Raw genomic sequence first — 18,711 nt, 5'->3', positions numbered from 1 at the left:
TATCTTGACAAAACTTTACCATTTTGTGCTGGAACTCAGTTTGATGTTTTTCCTTGATAGCAACATCAACATGGATTAGCATCTCGCTGTACCTTACTGTTGAGGATTTTACTTTTTTCCGGATAATCTTTGTGGATAATACCATAGTAATCCCGCCAGATACAAAGCATGATCTTTATGTTAGTGAAATTGTGCTTTGTGACGCTACTGACAGGCTCAACAGGCGCCAACCAACCGCCTTTTTGGCCTGTGTTGTTAAAGAAAACCCAATAATCATAGTGCTGAAAGTGACAAAGAGATTTTTAAGAATGAAAAGATTTTGAATGACAGCTTAGTAGACATGACAATTACAGGATCTGATCAAATAATAAGCTAGATTATAGAAGAAGAAATTATGTCTGTCTATAAATTTAAACAAAAAGTACTACCACAAAAAAATAAAACAGCTTAAAAATTTTACATTGAAAAAAATGTTTAATAAAACAAATAAATACTCGAGCTCTTTTTTATAAATTTTGGTTTCTTTAAAATCATAAATGCTTCATTACTTCACTTTTTTCATTTTAGTTTTTGCATTGTATCTTTTAAGATTTAAAATGATGATCTAAAATTTGGAAATTTTCAAATTCAGAATCATCAAAGTCCCCCCAAATCAGCATTTTGAGCTTTGTATTAAAATTTTCCAGTATCATGATCAAAACAATATGCTTCAACAAAATGCAATGACAAGGAATATGGATTATGTTCTTAAAATTATTGTTATTCAGCAAAAAAAGTCTGGCTCTATAACTTATACAAAAAAATTCGAATATCCAGTTTATGTTTTCTTTATCAAAGATTAAAATATATTGTCTGATGATGACTAATTTGAAATGACTGATGAGCAATAACTCCACTCCTCATCTATACAATAACAGATTATATGGCTGAAAATAGGAAAGGTTTTATAAAATATAAATTTTTATAAAAATTGCTTTTATTCTTTTTAGTACAAAGCTTTGAACCCCCTTACACGAATGAAAAATTTCTTATAATACCACTTTCAGGATTTTTATATGTAGTACACATTTTATTTATTAATAGCTGAAACTTCATAAGCATCATCTTAATAAACAAAACTTAAACTATGTAAAGCAGCTATGTAATGATTTGGAACTTCCTTATTACTATGAACCGGAATTTTCAAACATCAAATTTGTGCCAAGATTATTGTCAAATTTATATTTACTTCTCGCATACACTTTGTGGCTTTCATGTTTCTGTAATTGTTTTTAATATAGCATCAGAAGCATTTTCACTACAATACCTGTGCAAAATAAGACTCATGATGATTTTGAATGATACCTAATTGTATTCCGTCACTTTGTGGAATGTCGCAGTCTTTCAACATTTTGTATACACGCAGTTGTTGTTGAATCAACAAAATGAAATTAAGTTTTGCAATAAAATATCTCTAACCTGCATTTTTAAATTCCTTTGTTTTATATGGAAAAACAGCGTAAATATATCTGTTCAGGCATTAGGACAGTTTAGCTTTAAAATTACATAATTTTTTTCTCTTCTTGTCGCCTTCCATGGTGTGGAAGGTCATTACTATTATTATTGTTGTTGTTAGAAATGTGTGCAATTCTTAAATTTAACAGTCAAGAAACGATTTTAATTTGTAAAGACAAAAAAAAAAAAAAAAAAAAAACTGTGTTTCAAATGTTTACCTTCGGTCCACATAATTAAGGACTGTAAAAGTTCTAATACATGCAGAAAATGTCAAAAATTCCACAATTCGCTGTTACTTTTTGATCGAAGTGAAGAAAATTTCGAATGAGCAAATGGCACATCAAATCAAACACAAACAAGACTAATAAATTTAGCAGTAACCTTTCTCCAAATGCTGATACATTTACTCCAATGGCAAGCAACCAAATGGTTAGTGGCATTAGTGAAACCAACCAAGCAAATTCTATTAACAGTACTGCATTGAATATTTCCAGTTCTTTTAATAAACAAGTTCTACTTTCAACTGCAATTATTTTTGCTACAGGTGATGATGGAAAATTTATTTCCCCGAGAGCCTTGCTTGATTCTGGTTCTCAAAATAATTTCATTACTAAAGAATGTATTGAATTATTGAATTTGAAGAAAAGAAAAATAAATGCTTCTATTTCAGGTGCAGTTATGGGTGTTAAGGAAAATGCTATAGCGACCATCACTAACGCTACTAGAGATTTTATTTGTACCTTACAATTTTGTTGTTCCAAAAATAACTTGCATAATGCCTGCTAGATAACTAAACATTCCTGATCTTGAGCAGCTGCAATCCATTGTTTTAGCTGATATAGGGCTTTATAAACCTGGTCAAATACATGCTTTATTATCTAAAGAAGTTTTTTTTTTTATTATTATTTACTAAGAACAAATAAAATAAATATGCAAGATCTGATTCTCCATCAGTCAGTTTTTGGATACATCGTTAGCGGGTCAGTACGCATGCCATATCATGGCAATGTTGATAATTATTGTAGGGTTGTTAAAACTGCAGATAATTTATCTTACAATATGAGAAGGTTTTGAGAGATCGAAGGGATTAAGGAAGCAAAAAAAGTGAAGAGTCAGGAAGAGGAATTCTGCAAATCTTCGTACGCAGAGGAGGCAAGATGACGGCAGATATGTAGTGGAAATGCCAATCAAGGAAGAAGGGCCTTTTAAGCGAATTCAGAGAAAATGATAGTAAAAGACTGTTCTCTACTTAAACGCTTCTCTCGCAATCCTGCAATGAAACCGTTATATGAAGATTTCTATATGAAATATAAATTAGGCCCTTCCGAAGAAATTGCTGAAGGAAATAGCTATAGTTTTTCATATTACCTTCCTCATCATGGGGTTTTAAGGCTCGATAAACCTAGCACTAAACTTAGGGTAATGTTTGATGCCACTGCTCCTACGACTACTGGAATTTCGTTAAACGATATTCTACTGAATGGAGGGTTAGTTCAAGGCAAACTATTTGATATTTGCACATTTTGAACACATAAAATTGCCTTCACAGCAGACATTGAAAAAATGTATCGTCAGATTTTTAATAAAGAGCATCAAACAGATTTATTATGCAACTTATGTAAGAGTAGTGAAGAACCATTTAAAGTTTATAGACTGAAGACTATAACTTATGGTATTTCCAACGCACCATATCTGGCAACACGCACACTTAACCAATTAGTAGAGGATGAGAGAAACAATTTTTCATTAGCAGCGCAAACAGTACAAAGGGATTTTTACATCGATGACATACTCACGGAGCCTATACTCAAATAGAGGCTAAAGAATTACAGTCACAGTTGACTGACCTATTATCGTTTGGAGGAATGCGTCTGCACAGATGGTGTGCTAATCAACCTGATCTTTTGCATTTTCCGGATGAACAAGAGGAATATTTTTTCAGTAATTTCGATGATGATCAGAGCATCAAAACTTTGGGATTATTATGGAATCCAAAGGTAGACTGTTTTTTGTAAAAATCAACGATCAAGAAACCAGCTACTTACACAAAGAGAACAGTGTTGTCTGACATTGCCCGCATTTATGATCCATTAGGACTGCTTGGTCCAGGGATAACAAAAGCAAAAATTTCATCCCAAGGCTTTGGTTACTGAAGCTTGATTGGAATGATCTGCTACCCGAGAAGATAATTAAGGAGTGGCAACTTTTTATTGATTCCATGCAATCTGTCAACAATTTACAAGTGAGCAGATATGTTTTACAGGACAGTTTTTCAGAGATACAAATTCATGGATTTTCAGATGCATCAGAATACGCATATGGGGCAGCCATCTATTTACAGTGTAGAAGTGTTAATAATTTATCTTCACATTTGCTTTGCAGCAAGTCCAGAGTAGCTCCACTAAAACCGTTGACAGTACCACGACTGGAACTCTGCACGCTGTACTGATATAGCTTGTTACAAAGGTGGTGCCTTTACTGAAATTGGACATCAGAAAAATATGTCTGTGGTGTGACTCAACCATAGTGTTAGCGTGGCTCCAGAATCCCCCACATGTACTAAAAACCTTTGTTGCTAACCGAGTGTTGAAGATCCAAGAGCTGACACAGACATGCCAGTGGAATTATGTGCATTCAGCGGAGAACCCAGCAGACCTTATTTCCCGAGGACTGAATTTGGACAAGCGGCATGTTGCTATCTCTGGTGGAAAGGTCCTCTATTCTTCAGGGAAGGTGTCATACCTAGCAAGAACATTGAACAATTAGGGAAAAAAAAAAAAAAAGAGAGAGAGAGATTTTCTAGTGAACTGCGAAAAAGAATGACATTGCTTGTTTATGCACTTTGCCTTCAAAATTTATTGATTATATCCTAAATATCACTAACAATTACTTAAAATTATTACGTATTATTAGTTATATTTTCAGGTTCATTTGGAACTCTAGGTGTGCAAAACAGAAAGAAGCACAGAGAAGAACAGGAGGGGTAGGTTCAATGAAGTTAAATGAGGCAGAATCCTTTTTAGTAAGAGAGGTTCAAAAATGTAGTTTTTATTTAGATTACAACCTCCTCGCACAAGGTAAATCCATTAATAATAAAAGTCATTTACTTTCTTTGAAAACTTTTTTGGATGTAAATAATGTAATGAGAGTAGGAGGCCGATTACTAGAGGCCAATGTAAGGTTTTTCACAAAAACATTAAATAATTTTGCCTGTTAAATACAAACTAACTAAACTGATTGCTGAGCATTCTCATAAGAAAAATTTATATATAGGTTCACAAACATTATTGTGTTTTATGAGAGAGAAATTTTGGTCGTTACAAGGTAAAAAATTTAACTAGAACGATTACCCATGAATGTACAATTTGTAGTAAAAACAAACCAGTCACTATCAAACAAATTACGGGGTCATTACCTGCAGGAGCGCATAAATTTGAACTCACCCTTTAACCATGTTGGGATCGATTTTTGCAGCCCATTTTTTTATTAGATACAAGGGACAAAGGAAAGAGCTCTTCATAAGGTATATTTAATCTTTTTATTTGCCTTATAACATAGGCAGTGCATCTCGAACTAGTGAGTGACCTTACCAACTGATGCATTTATTGCCAGCTTAAGGAGATTTATTGCTCAACATGGAAAATGCTCAATCATTTTCTCAGACAATGCAAAAAAACTTCGTTGGCACAAAATGCCGAAATGCAAAGAGATAACAATTTAATTAGAAATCCTGACAAAAAATTAGCAAATTATTTAGCTGAAGAATGAATCGTTTGGAAGTTTATTCCCCCATGGGCACCTAATATTGGTGGGCTATGGGAATCTGGAATTAAATCCGTGAAATATCACTTAAAGCAGATTATAGGTAATGTAAGGCTGACTTTTGAGGAGTTATTAACTGTAGTAAGTCAGATAGAGTTTGTGTTAAATTCTTGTCCAATTATTCCCTTATCTTCCAATGTAAGTGATTTAGAGGCCTTAACACCAGGCCATTTTCTCATTGGAAGATTCTCGAATGCTATAGTAGAACCTGAATTGATTGATATACCTGAAAAGACTTTCAAGATGGAAACAGATTTGTCCAATTGATATGGAATCATTAGCATTGGGACTATTTAAACACACTACAACAGCATTCAAAATGGAAGGCAGAACAAACGAATATCAAAATTGGTATGTTAGTACACTTAAGGAAGATGAGCTTCCTATCAGTAGATGAGTGTTAGGACAAATTACAAGACTTTTTCCTGGAGTTGACGGCAAGGTTAAATAATAGAAATACGAATAGCAAAAGGCATCATTAAGCGTGCAATTACAAAATTCGCAATTTTACCCCAGGAAGAAGCTTCCTAAATTAATTGTGTAAGCTTATTATTATAAAACTTGTACTGTGTACAAAATTTTGCATTGGAAATTGAATATTATTGTATTTAATTGAGATACAGTCAAAAGTCGTTAATCAAGACACTAATAATCCGGAATGATCTATAATCCAGACCTCAAAGCTACAAACTTTCTGCGCATGCGTCAAAGCATAATGCGTTCACACATGCGCATAATACGTTTACGCATGCACGTTTAATGTATAACGGACGGTATAAGCTAAGCTAAAATTATCTAATTATCTATTTTAGTTAATGTTGCAGATTGTGTTGTTCCTTAATCTTCGAATTGGATACGGCTTATTATTTTTTGCAGACTGTTAGAGCAATTTTATAAAAGTAAGCTTGAACTTTCTATTATGTCAAAAAGAATTTCCGATTCTGGAGCTGCTAAAGGATCTACAAAGCGAAAGCATGTTTCGGTGTCCATCAGACAAAAAGTGGAATTGCTGCAAAAAATGGATAAAGGCATATCCTTTGTTTCTCTAACCATTCCGAAATCTATTTATCAATTTCATGCTGCTCTACGGGGGGGGGGGGGGGCGTCGCGGCGCGGCGCGCAATGAACTGGAAGTTGATCTGCCAGCACTATTCTTATCTTCAGGACAGATGTTTTTATTTCATTCGGCTTATAATTCCTTACTAAATGTAGTATTTCATCTCGATGTAAATGAAATTCCTCGTCATTATAAATATCACGAATACACATCAAATAGTTTTCTGGGTTGCAATTTTCTAATTTCGACTATGCGTAATGTATGCTTTACGCATGCGCGCGTTGAAAGAAATGTTTAATAAAGTAAACAAATAAATATTAAGCTTTTTTATGTAAATTTTGATACCCTTTAAATCATAATTGCTCTTTATTTCATAAATTATGGTTTCATATTTTTAATTTTATAATTTCTGCATGCCATCTTACCAGATTTAAACTGATAATCTATAATCCGGAATCGCCAAAGTCCCGACGAGTCCAGATTAAAGACTTTTGACTATATTATTAGTATTGCTATATTGTATAAGGTTGTAGTTATAAAATTTTGTATGAGTATTATCGCATGAAATTATTGAAGTAACCCTTCAATGTCAGGGGTGTATGTGCAGTCATTAGGACAGTTTAGCTTTAAAATTACGTCATTTTTTCTCTTCTTCATGCCTTGCATGGCACAGATGGTCATTACAGCAACTCTGTAACACTCGCTCAGTTTTATTGTTGTTGTTGTTAGATAAGTAAGTCATCGCCTGAAAAGATGACATGCATGTGATTAAGGTTCTAAAATAAAATATTAATACAGTCCATATCTAGTTAATTTTAAATTGTTTGTATAACAACGCACACATCGCATGAACAATATCATTTATCCCTCTTGGTCAATGATTTTTGCCACGAATGCAGTTGCCTCTCTATTCAGAACCTGAGCAAGAAAGAATTCACCAGTTTCTCAATATAACTCGTCAAACTGTATTGTGGAAGAACCTTGCCAGCTTTGTTATTTCCCCCATTTGAACAGATTTTCGTTTATGTCCACAATATTTTTAAATGCCACCTATTTGCTTTGTTGGATTAGATGTAGAGAACATGGTACCTCTCTCATAAAACTATTCCAATCAACATTTTCATAAAGTATGAGTTTCTTCTCTCACTATTTTACAGATGCCAGTTCCTCTGATGAAGAGTAAATAAATCATTACACTGTTATGGTGTTCTAAAACTACTGAACCAGTAGTCAAAATGAATGCTTTTCCTTCACTTACAACTTTTCACACAGCACCTCAAAATGCTTTCATTGATATGTGGTTTTAATGAATGGACATTTTTGCATATTTTAATTTAAAGTAAAAGCACCTTTCTCATTTCTTAGTAAATCAAACATTTTTGACACTTCCTTGAAAAAGAAACATAACACGGAATATTCAGTAGTCTTCTCATGATAAGAGAATTAACAGTTATCATGAATTGTCAACATTTATGTGAAAAAATATAATGTGGTTTACTCAGAGCTCTTCTGATCGCAAGCAAACTAAACATAACTGATGTTAGGACCGTCACCCATATGAAAATTTATGCATTGGTAACTTATCAATAAACTTCACACCATTTATAAAAGGAAATTTATAATAACAAGGAAGTACAATAAATTCTTACCTTTAGTTTATTTTCTATATTAATCAACCATCCATCAAAATTGTAAAGTGCTGCAATTCTAGCCAACTGCCTAGAATAATGTATGACATTATTGCTATCTTTAAACAGTTCTTCACAGACCTTTTCACCAGAATCCCATTCTGTGATAAAAGTGCCTAAAATAGTATAAAATATAAAAATTATTTATCATTTTAATACAATTTGAACCCACTAATATATAATCAATAATACAGACTTCTGTTGCCAGACCTGAAAATACAATTTTTTAAATTACAAAAATAAATTCTTATTCAATACTTTCTAATAAATGTTCTTAAGTCACAAATTCATCACTGAAAAATGCATAAAGTTTACAATATGATGAAAATCAAACTGATTTTGCAAAGTAATTTTTTTTCCAAACTGATTAGTTATCCATTTTTTTAATCACACAGCTATTTAGCTTTACAGGGTTACAAAAAAAAATCTGATGTGAACACCATGACTTCCTTGTATGGCCTATTAAATTATACATATTTTTGCTGCCTTTCGTTTAAACTCACCTCCTTGAATTTCATTAGAGATATATTTCTCATTCAATTAATTTTCAGTCTTCAATTCACAGCAAGGCACAAATACATAAGGACTCAAAACATCTTCATTAAAATTGTAAAGCGTAGAAAAAATAAAACAACAAATACGGTTAAAAAGAGTTCAAAAAAAGAACTTTTAGAATTAGAATTTCTACTACAAGCAATTCAGCCGGTGGGCAGAGAGACAGAAACGAAAAAGAGAGATGCACAACTACATGTTATAGCAGTCCAATATACAAAATTTCAACATTCCATGGCTACTCATTTTTGAGTTATGTGAGATACATAAATACCTACGTACTTACAAATGTCATGAAAAAAAACCTCTTCTGAATCCATTTTACAATCCATTTCTTTAAAAAAAAGGGGGGGAGTCCTCTATCCTGTCTGTACATACAGATATTATGGGAAAACATTCTTCAAATGGATTTGAGAGTGGTCAAAATGGGATTATTTTCATTGAAATACGATACCTGAAATTTTTCCCAATTATAATACTTTACATTATACAAGGAATTAAAAAGGCTTGTGGTATTATATTATACTTTAAGAGTTTCTTTTTATTGAAATTAATATTAAATAACGTTAAATTTTGCTAATTTATGGATAGATAATATAAAGGATAACAATAAATTCATGAATATCTATTTCATCTATCTAAACATATCCAAATTATTTATTCAATTATAAACAGTGGTACCACTTTGCTGCAATACAGTGATTTTTTACGGATGAAAAGGTAGAAGTTACTTATAGGTGCAAGTTGCTCTTTTTCATACCTTTTTTTAAAGAAAGATTCCCATGCTATCGATGTTTATCATAAGGCAGTAAATATTATCAATATATGAAAAAAAAATATACTAAAGCAATTTAAAACACAAATTTTAATTATTAAATAAAAATCACTTAATACATAAAAAAATAAATAAATAAAAAACTCTTTAAATCCTTCTGTAATTTTTTGGTTCAGTTCTTCTCCCAAAGTACACAGGGATCTGTTTTCACTTGATGCATTTCCTCATTGTTGCCATTAAAAAGTTTTCAGCCAAATTCCTTATTCTTACAGAAGTTTTACTACAGTTTCTTCCATTGATGGTAATTTCCCCAAACTCATATTTTAAAACTAAGTTTAAGGCAAAAAATAGCATGATTTGTTTATAAAAAAAAACATTGAAGCTTGGAATACAACAAAAAAGAATTGCATACGAAAATGGTTGACTGAAGGACTGTTACGAGTATGGCTGCCAGAATGGTTATGCAAATGGTTACATGAGTTTGGCAGATTCTGAAAATTTGGCAACTTATAATATAATGGTCACATTAATACATAAATACCCAAACATTTTTTAAAGGGCTCGCACTTAATAGAAATATAAAATTAAATGTCGTAATTTTTACAAAAGCCAAAAATACAAATAATTATGCATGAACAATTTTTTTTTTAAAATTTTGAAAATCAAATGAAACTACAAGCAGATTTAATTATACTGCATAATTTATGCCAGATATTGTCTACTTTCTTCTTTCCTGTCAGTTGATTTTCTAGTAGATACCAAGGCTTTGCAAAAATTTTTCGAAAAGGTTTTTCATAAGGTTTAGATTTAAATCTAAATATGTTGTGCAGTAAAAGATAATCCTTGCCAAGGAAATATTGTTGACTGAGATGAAAGTTCATTCAGCTTTAGCATTCCGAATCGCGATAGTCTCTAATAATAAATTTAGCTTTCCTTTATACTGCACTACAAAGTTCGAGATCTGAATTCATTGAGATTTTAACAATTCTGCATTTCAGAATTTTTAAGATTTTAAATGATCAATTTAAATCTAGGAAGATTACACATAGAAACTATAAAATTAAAAATATTAAATATTTGTTTATGAAATAACAAAGCATTTATGACCAAAATGAATTCAAAATTCATTAAAAAACCTCAATATTTACTTATTTGTAAACATTTCTTTCAATGTAATAGCTAAAGCTGCTTCCTTTTTGGGGTTAATACTTCTCTTTAATTTTATAAATAGGTTAGGTTATGTTATTCAATTATGGCAAAGCCTCAAGGGCTATCTGCCTCAAGGGCCTCTTACCTAAGGGGAGGGATGCCTTCGTGGAGGACTTTCTAAGGGAAACTGGCTCGTATACACGTTACACATGGGGAAAACCTCGAAAACACCCATGCAGCCAGCCCGTTCGCGGGATTCGAACCTCGGACCAAACTACCAGTGTTCAGCGTCTTTACCGCTCGGCCGCTGGTGGGCTTCTTTGTCAAAAAGGAGCAGTGTTCCAAACTACCAGTGGACCAAACTACCAGTGTTCAGCGACTTTTTTACACCGCTCGGCCGCTGGTGGGCGCAATTTTATAAATAGACATAACATTTTGTTCAGTTATAAAGTTTCGCTATTTAAGTCCTGACTAAGAATTCCCACTAAACTGTCACTCGAAATCTTCACATTCTCAAAAACTTCCTTGTCCTTTTCTTCCCTACTGGTAGCAATATTTCTGGATTTAAAACTCTACGACATGTTTCACCATTCGTTACATGATTTCTGATTTGACATCCTAATTGTAATGGAAAACTTCTCTTATATCATCTTCATTTACTATCACCTCTCCATACTTTTTCCAATTTCCATTAATTGCAAAATTTTGCCTTCTGTAGCATTCAAAATCTATGTCAAAATAAAGTTATTGTTTTACCTAATTTTGAATTTGCATTTTCTTAAATCCAAATTGCACCAAGGCTGCTATAGAAGGTAAGTACCAAATGTGCTTTCACTTTGCTGATTCTACTACAGCTCCAGAATTAGAAACTCTTTTCAAGATTAATCTTCCATAAGTGGAGTGAATGCTAAACCTGGCAAGAGTTTTTATTTGATGCGATTTCGATTTGGTTGTGGTTTCCAGCTGTATGTTTTCTTGTGGCAAACATAGAGCTTTATTTCAGAGATTGTAATGAGTGTAAGTTTAGTGTAGCCAGAAGTTTTTTTTTTTTTAAATTTAATTTCGAAATATTATGTTTATTTTTAAAAGCTTTACTGTTTAATATTTGTAGGAAGTTAAGCTGTTGTTGGTGGATTTCAGATGGCGTATAGTTTATAATTTATGAATGTTTCATTTAATTTCATTTAGTTAATGTTTTTGGGGTCACTTTTTTATTTTTTATTTATTTATTATTATTATTTGTTTGTTTCTTGCATGTGGCAACCAAGAGATGTGCAAAATTAAAGTGTTGAGTTCACTCAACGCTTTAATGGTTCGTGTATTGAAGGTATTGAAGTCTATGACAGTTCAGTGTATTGAAGTCTATGACAATAATAACTTGTATATTTTAGTGAGTTCATCATGCATCCATTGTCAGTGAATCTGAACATATTTACTTGGTTGACAAATTTTTGATGCAAGTGAAGTGACATTTTGTATGTATTATTTTTGTATTTTTATATTTTTAGTTTCATGTTTGCGACTTGAATTTTTTAGAATTTATTTTAAATTTATGTTTTTTGTAGTAATTTATGCTTGTATTGTATTTAGCATCATTTTCGTTTGGCAATGTTAGATTTTACATCGTCGTTTCTTTTTGAAATTGGCAATTGCAAAATGAAACAACGATGTGATGTTCGATATCGCAAATAAAAAGAGTTTGGTGCCAACTTACCCCAGTAATGGAAGATTAAGCCTTTTTGACATAAACGAAATTTCAAACTTTAATTTTGATAAGATAGCTCTAATAATTATGGCCTACAAAAAAAAAAAAAAAAAAAAAAAAAAAAAAACAAGATGCTAAAAAAAAGTTTAGAAAGTTTAGGAACAGGACTGTGAGGTTAATTGAGCATAAGTTTCTTGGAATGGAAGTCTTTTCTTCTCCCTGTTACTCTGACAGCAAAAGAAAACTTGTATGAGCAACATCCATTTCAAACAAGTATGTCTTGGCACTTTACATATGGTATACGTCAGATACAAAAATGTTCCCCATCTCCTCCACAACCATTCAAGGGCCAGAAGTTTGATTGTGGCTAACATCAGTCATATTGTAATTCCTCAGAAAGTGAAAATAAAAGAAAAGCTACTAAACAAGTGCTACCATCTGACGACTTTCAATGTGTTAAAATTAACTGAGTAACTACACTGCTGGCCATTAAAATTGCAACATCATTAACGAGAGCAAATACAAAATATATATTTATTGCACGTAAACAGTATGGATGAAGATAAAATGATTAAATTTGTAAGCACTTTGGAGGTTTACAGAGGTGCGAAATTACAGGGCTGCCATCCCTGGCAGCTAAAATGGCCTTTATCCCATTGAATCAAACTGGGCTTGGATGATAAAAATGGGCAACTCATTCCATGCTGCTTTAAGTCTATGCCACACTTCCTCAACTGTATTAGCCGAAGGGCCAGTCTCTCAGCAACTTATGACCAGATGTATTTAATGGGTGACAGATCTGAAGATTGTGCAGGCCAGGGCAGCAATCAAATAACCTGTGTATCCAGGAAGGTCAGAGCATGACATACTACATGTGATCCTTCATTATCTTGTTGGAACATGGAGTTTGGGGGCCTCGAAGATAGTGCACAACCACTGGGCGTAGGATGCCAGAAATGTACCCATCTGTGTTCAAATTACCATTGATCCGAACTAGAGAAGTGCGTGTCATGTACCCAATGGCTGCTCAAACCATCACACCAGGTGCAGGGCCCCTGTGCGGATATTGAATGCAGACAGGCGACTTGTGGGCTTCTCAGACGCTCCAGATACTCCTATACACACATACACAACCACCAGAATACTGCATGTAGAACTGGGACTCGTTTGAAAAGGAAACATTGGGCCACTCCTGTCGTTTAGTGCACCAGAGTCATCGTCTCTATCTCTATGGTGCATTGTCAAGGGAAGCCAAAGCAATGGTCACCCTGCTGATAGTTCATGCTGCTGCAAATGTCAATGCACCTACCTTATTGTGTCACTATCTGCCTCAATTTTGTGCTGCTGACTAAACAGCAATGCAAGCTCCTGGCTGCATCTCAAGACTATGTGCCCATGTCTCTCTCTGGAAGTCTCTCAAACCTCTATGCCTGCCTCCTCCTGCTGCCAAACTTACTCCTGTGCTTGACTAGATCACTTTTCCAAGATGCAATGACTTTTTCAGATGTGAAAGTGCTTTCCTTTTTCTGATCCTCTAAGAAGTCTACACGGGGAATTCCCCCCGTCAGACCTCTTCATGGGAGGATCCACTTTGACAACTGGTAAGAGCTGCTAAGAATTAGCACTTGAATGACAGTTTTAGTATAAATATCCAAGTATCTGTCAATTAATGTATTGTCATTAAAGTGACATACAGAAATATCAGGAGAACAACTGCTTTTATTACATGCATTTTATTATTATGCTATTTTATTATCATTTCCCAGACTTAAAAAAATGCTTGTGATCTAGAAATCCAGATATTAGACCACTCTGGATATTGGATGTTCAGATTTCAGATTTTATACTGGGTGAGGTTTATTTATTTATTTTTAACTAATAGTTCATTTTAAGTTGAAAAAGCCTTTCCTATTACTTTCTTTTCACCCATGCTCTTCATGCCAGAATGTAAATGAGATAGCAGATAAAGGTAAAATGAAGTGCTTTTTAAGCAAGATTTTCAGAAGTTAGTTTTAGAGCATGTCTGTCTATTCCAGGCCACGTTGTGCTGTGATTATAGCAACTTGTGTTAGTGGCATTGAGTGTTCTAACTATGTCTCAACGATTGTCTCACTGATTTACTAAAACCAGAGCTCTTCCTGCACGTTAAAATACTTTGTGAGCCATTAGGCTAATCTACCACACCTTGAAATTAGTATTTGTTATGTTATTCTGTTAAGTCAGAAGTGCACGGCTTCTTGTAACCCAAGTTTGTTAATTTTACATTTGAATAAAAGGGTCTTATACACCCTTCTTCTGATTTCTGTTTTGTTTCACAAGGCTAGAAGATAATTATTCAAGAGTCCTTTTTAAAGTTTATGTTCCCAAAGAGAAAAAGACTGGCACTCAATATTTAAAAAGAACCACGATGTCACAGGAAACTTCCCATTTAGCATTTTGTCTTCAGCATCGCAAGCCCCGTCAACCACGGTGAATCACATGGAGGGATTTGGTTTTATTGTTGACACCCATGGAGCTCTTATATAACCAGCAGAAATTTTTGATGGAAAGACATCTGCCTTAAGTTTAGAGCAGTTAAATTCGCATTTTTTTGCTGCATCTGGTACAGGAATCACAAAAGTTACTACCACCATATCCACGCTTAGAGGTCAGGCTGCAACGTAGCATAAATGCAATGACAAATTTGTTTTGGGTGAGTCTGGTAGCTAGGTAGTAGAAACCTACAAGCAGATGTAATTCTAGGGATAGACTTCTTAAAAGCAGGAGGGGCTCGTTTTAACTTTTGTGATTCTATTCTAGAATAAGAGATGAAGATAACTGAATATGTAAAGCCAGCAACCACAACTTGACTTGGAACGCCTGTAGAAAGAAGAGAAAGAAAAAGAGAAGCATTGGTAAAGCCATTTTGTAAACCTTTTTGATGATAACCCAAGTTTTACTAATATAGTAGGTTTGGTTTGGTTTACTTTAATTATGGCAAAGCACACTAGGGCTATCTGCCTAACAAGAGGGATGCCTTTGTGGAGGGCTTTTTAAGGGAAACTGGCTTCTATACACGTTACACATGGGGAAAACCACGAAAACGCCCATGCAGCCAGCCCGTTTGCGGGATTTGAACCTCAGACCGAACTACCAGTTTTCAGCGACTTTACCGTTTGGTCGCTGGTGGACCTTACTAATATAGTAAACCATGAGATTAATACTGTTAATTCGAACCCAATCAGAAGTAAACCATACAGGTATAACACTGTTATTGGAGAGTAAATTCCAGAAACACATTCAAAATATGTTAAAACAAAAAATAATTATTCCTATCAGTAGTCCATATGTGAGCCCCATGGTTCTATGCAGAAAAAAAAATTATTTACCACCTAATAATCACAAAGGATGGTGGTGCGCTGTTGATTACAGGAAGTTGAACTCAGTCACGAAATACCGCGTCTATCCCCTGCCCATAAATGAAAAAATAAAATCAACCAAATACATGACAATGTTGGACCTTACGACTGGATATTTCCAAATTGGCATGAAACCTCAAGATGTACCTAAAACAGCATTTATCACAAAGTCTGGGATCTATGCTTTCTTAAGAATACCGTTTGGATTATGTGGGGTACCTGCTACTTTCCAAAGAGCCTTGGACACAATATCGCACCCAGTGCTCGGGAAAAGCACTTTTATTTATTTAGATGACATTATAAATACAAGAGAAAACATACAGCAGCATGCAAAAGATTTACATGACGTATTTTCACTTTTAAGTTAAGCCGGACTAAAAGTAATTGCCACAAAATATAAGTTCGCCACCCCAGAACTTCAGTATCCAAGATACAAAATATCCATTAAAGGCATAGAAACAGAAAAGTCAAAATAATAGTGAAAAAAATTATCCTCCACCAAATACCACAAAGAAACTTTCAACCTTTTTAGGGATGTGTTCTTACTATAGCACATTTAGTAAAGACTTTGAACAAATCGAAGAACTGCTATTACAACTAAAATGGAAGAAAACTCGCTTTAACCTGATAGCCAAGGCCAATATGGCATTTGAAAAGTTAAAACAGGCACTCATCGAAGCCCCATGCTAAAATTCACGGAAGGAGATGAAACCTAGAAATTTTGGCAGATGTCTCTGATTTTGCTGTGGGTGCAGTCCTCATGCAGAAATGAAAATTGATAGTACATTTTAGTAAAAGACTAAATTCCAAACAGGGGAATTATACTGAGACTGAAAGAGGAACACTTGTAGTGCTGTTAGCTGTACAGAAATGAATTTACGGAAAATCACTGATTACAATTCAGATCATGCTGCCTAGGACGTTTGTACTCGGGAAATAATTTATTGCCAAGACTGATCTTAAACTGCAGGAGTTTAACTTAATCATAAAATATACCACGGGTAAAGGAAACACAGTGGCTGATGCAATGTCAAGAATAAAGTTAGATGATGAAGAAAATGCATTAAAATGCACGTTATGTTAACAGCGAAAATACTTGACGCACGAGAGACAATTATTGAAGAACTGACAAGGGAACCTGAATTCAAAAATATTTAATTTTACCTAAAGGATCTGGATCATTTTGAGTACATTGTGGCAATATGAAATAAGAGTTGAAAATTATAAAGTCATTGACAATCTCTTGTTTTATTAAAAATTATGAAATATGCCCAGTTATTCCAGCGACATTAAGGTTCAATATTTTATATGAATTATATGATTCACGCAGGTCTGGCCACATGGGAATCAAGAAAACTGTAAAACAAGTTCGTGAGGCAGTATATTTTCCACAGTTACAAAAATTCATAACTGCATACGAGCTCTTATACTTGCCAGTTAAATAATGATGTTAACTACAACCTGGCCGGGTATTTAATATAAAAGCAACATTTCTTAATGAATTAGTCGGAATCAACTTTTTGGGCATGTTTCTGAGCAGTGAAATTATTAAAAATCATTATTTACTCATTATAGTAGATCCTTTTTCTAAATGGGTTGAAATAGTCCCCCTGAGAAGAGCCTCGGAAAAACAGAATCGTTTTTAGATAAATATGTCTTAAAATACAGAGTTCTGTTAAAATTAATTTCTGACAATAGCAAACAGCTTGTGCCACGCAAATATTTGAAGGGCTATGTACAGGATTTCGCATTTGCCACCTAAAAATGGTACCTTATCGGAAATTAAATTCAATTTTCTATGTTTATGTAAACGTAATCATGAAGGAAGAATGCAATTTTAGTCCAAGAGACTCCTATCAGGAAACGCGAGTGCAAATGTTAAGAAATTCAAAGTAATTTGTGAATCTCGATGTAAAGTGCAAGCTGAATTCTATTGCAAATAGTTATTCAGTGTATTTTATTTTGTTGTGAAAAGTATTCACAAATATATGTTTAGTTTAGAAAGACTTATCTAGTTATAAGAATTTAATTATATTGCATGAATGAAATACAAGTGAAAACTTTCAACTTGAGAAACTTAAGTTAAAAAAATTAAATTTAGATGTGTGCATAAATAAGTTAGGCTCTTCAGCCAACACTTAAAGTTAAATCACGCTCTCTTTAGCACATTAAGTGCAGTTTTTAAATAGATATCTTCGAGGTGTCGAATGTCAAATTCTAATAACACAAAGATTGTTGGTTAGTTGGTTGTATCTGTAAACACACTTACAAAAGACACTGTTTTTACTTCTACACTCCAATTCCTCTGGAAAGCATGGGGGAAGATATTTAACTGTGGAATAAATGTGTGGCATAAAAGAACAAAGAAAATTTAATGAAAAGTTGTGAAAATTTTATACCATGTTTGAAAATTTTATATCATCTTTTCCTTTCTTTCTGGAAGGATGTGAGCAGCTTAAATTTTGTACATGCCAAGAAAAGACTAAAGATGTAATATAAATTTTGAATTTTTTAATTTAATTACACTCAAAGATCTAATCTTATTGCAAGAGGTGGGATCTGGTAAGGTTAGATAGTTTAGATAGATTTTTAAGCTCTTAACGAGGTCGTTAAGGACCTCTTTTTCATGTACTTAAATTCTGGCAGGGAAAGATGTGAAGTTTATCTATTTATTTTTAACTAACACAGTACAAAGTCCGAAATCTGGATGTCCATTATCTGGAATAATCTAAAATCCGGACCTCAAAGCCACAAACTTTTTTTTTTTTTTTTGTATGCTTTACGTATGTGCATTTGATTTTTCCTTCCATAATACAGTGTGTCGATTTCCACTTAAAAATTCTCATTCTTAATTTCACTTAGGCACTAAATAAAATACCTTGTTATGGAAAAACAATCATGTAAGCATAAATTTGTGAGATTAATAATTTGGCTCCGTAGCTGAGTGTCTGCTTGGCATACATCTCAAACCGAAACATTCATCTACTTTATATCCCTGCCCTGGCAATCATTATTTATTATATTTTGCTTTCATCACGGCATGTTTATCAATACATGACAGCTTTAGTAAA

At 33.5% G+C, this 18,711-nt stretch overlaps 1 protein-coding gene across 1 annotated transcript in view; it reads right to left on the bottom strand.

The window, feature by feature from the left end:
* ENGase (cytosolic endo-beta-N-acetylglucosaminidase) overlaps positions 1-18,711 on the bottom strand; it is a 131,681-nt gene that overhangs the window by 72,399 nt on the left and 40,571 nt on the right. Inside the window, exon 4 of the mRNA XM_085823494.1 lies at positions 8,023-8,177. Coding sequence (XP_085679620.1) covers positions 8,023-8,177 — 155 coding nt within the window. The remainder of the gene's footprint in view (positions 1-8,022; positions 8,178-18,711) is intronic.

The sequence above is a fragment of the Stegodyphus dumicola genome, chromosome 9 (genome assembly GCF_044657685.1).
Source record: "Stegodyphus dumicola isolate Sdum_Otavi_A_Nest chromosome 9, ASM4465768v1".
NCBI lineage: Eukaryota > Metazoa > Arthropoda > Arachnida > Araneae > Eresidae > Stegodyphus > Stegodyphus dumicola.
The sequence above is the reverse complement of the archived record's forward strand: the minus strand, read 5'-3'. Positions and strand labels throughout refer to the sequence as shown.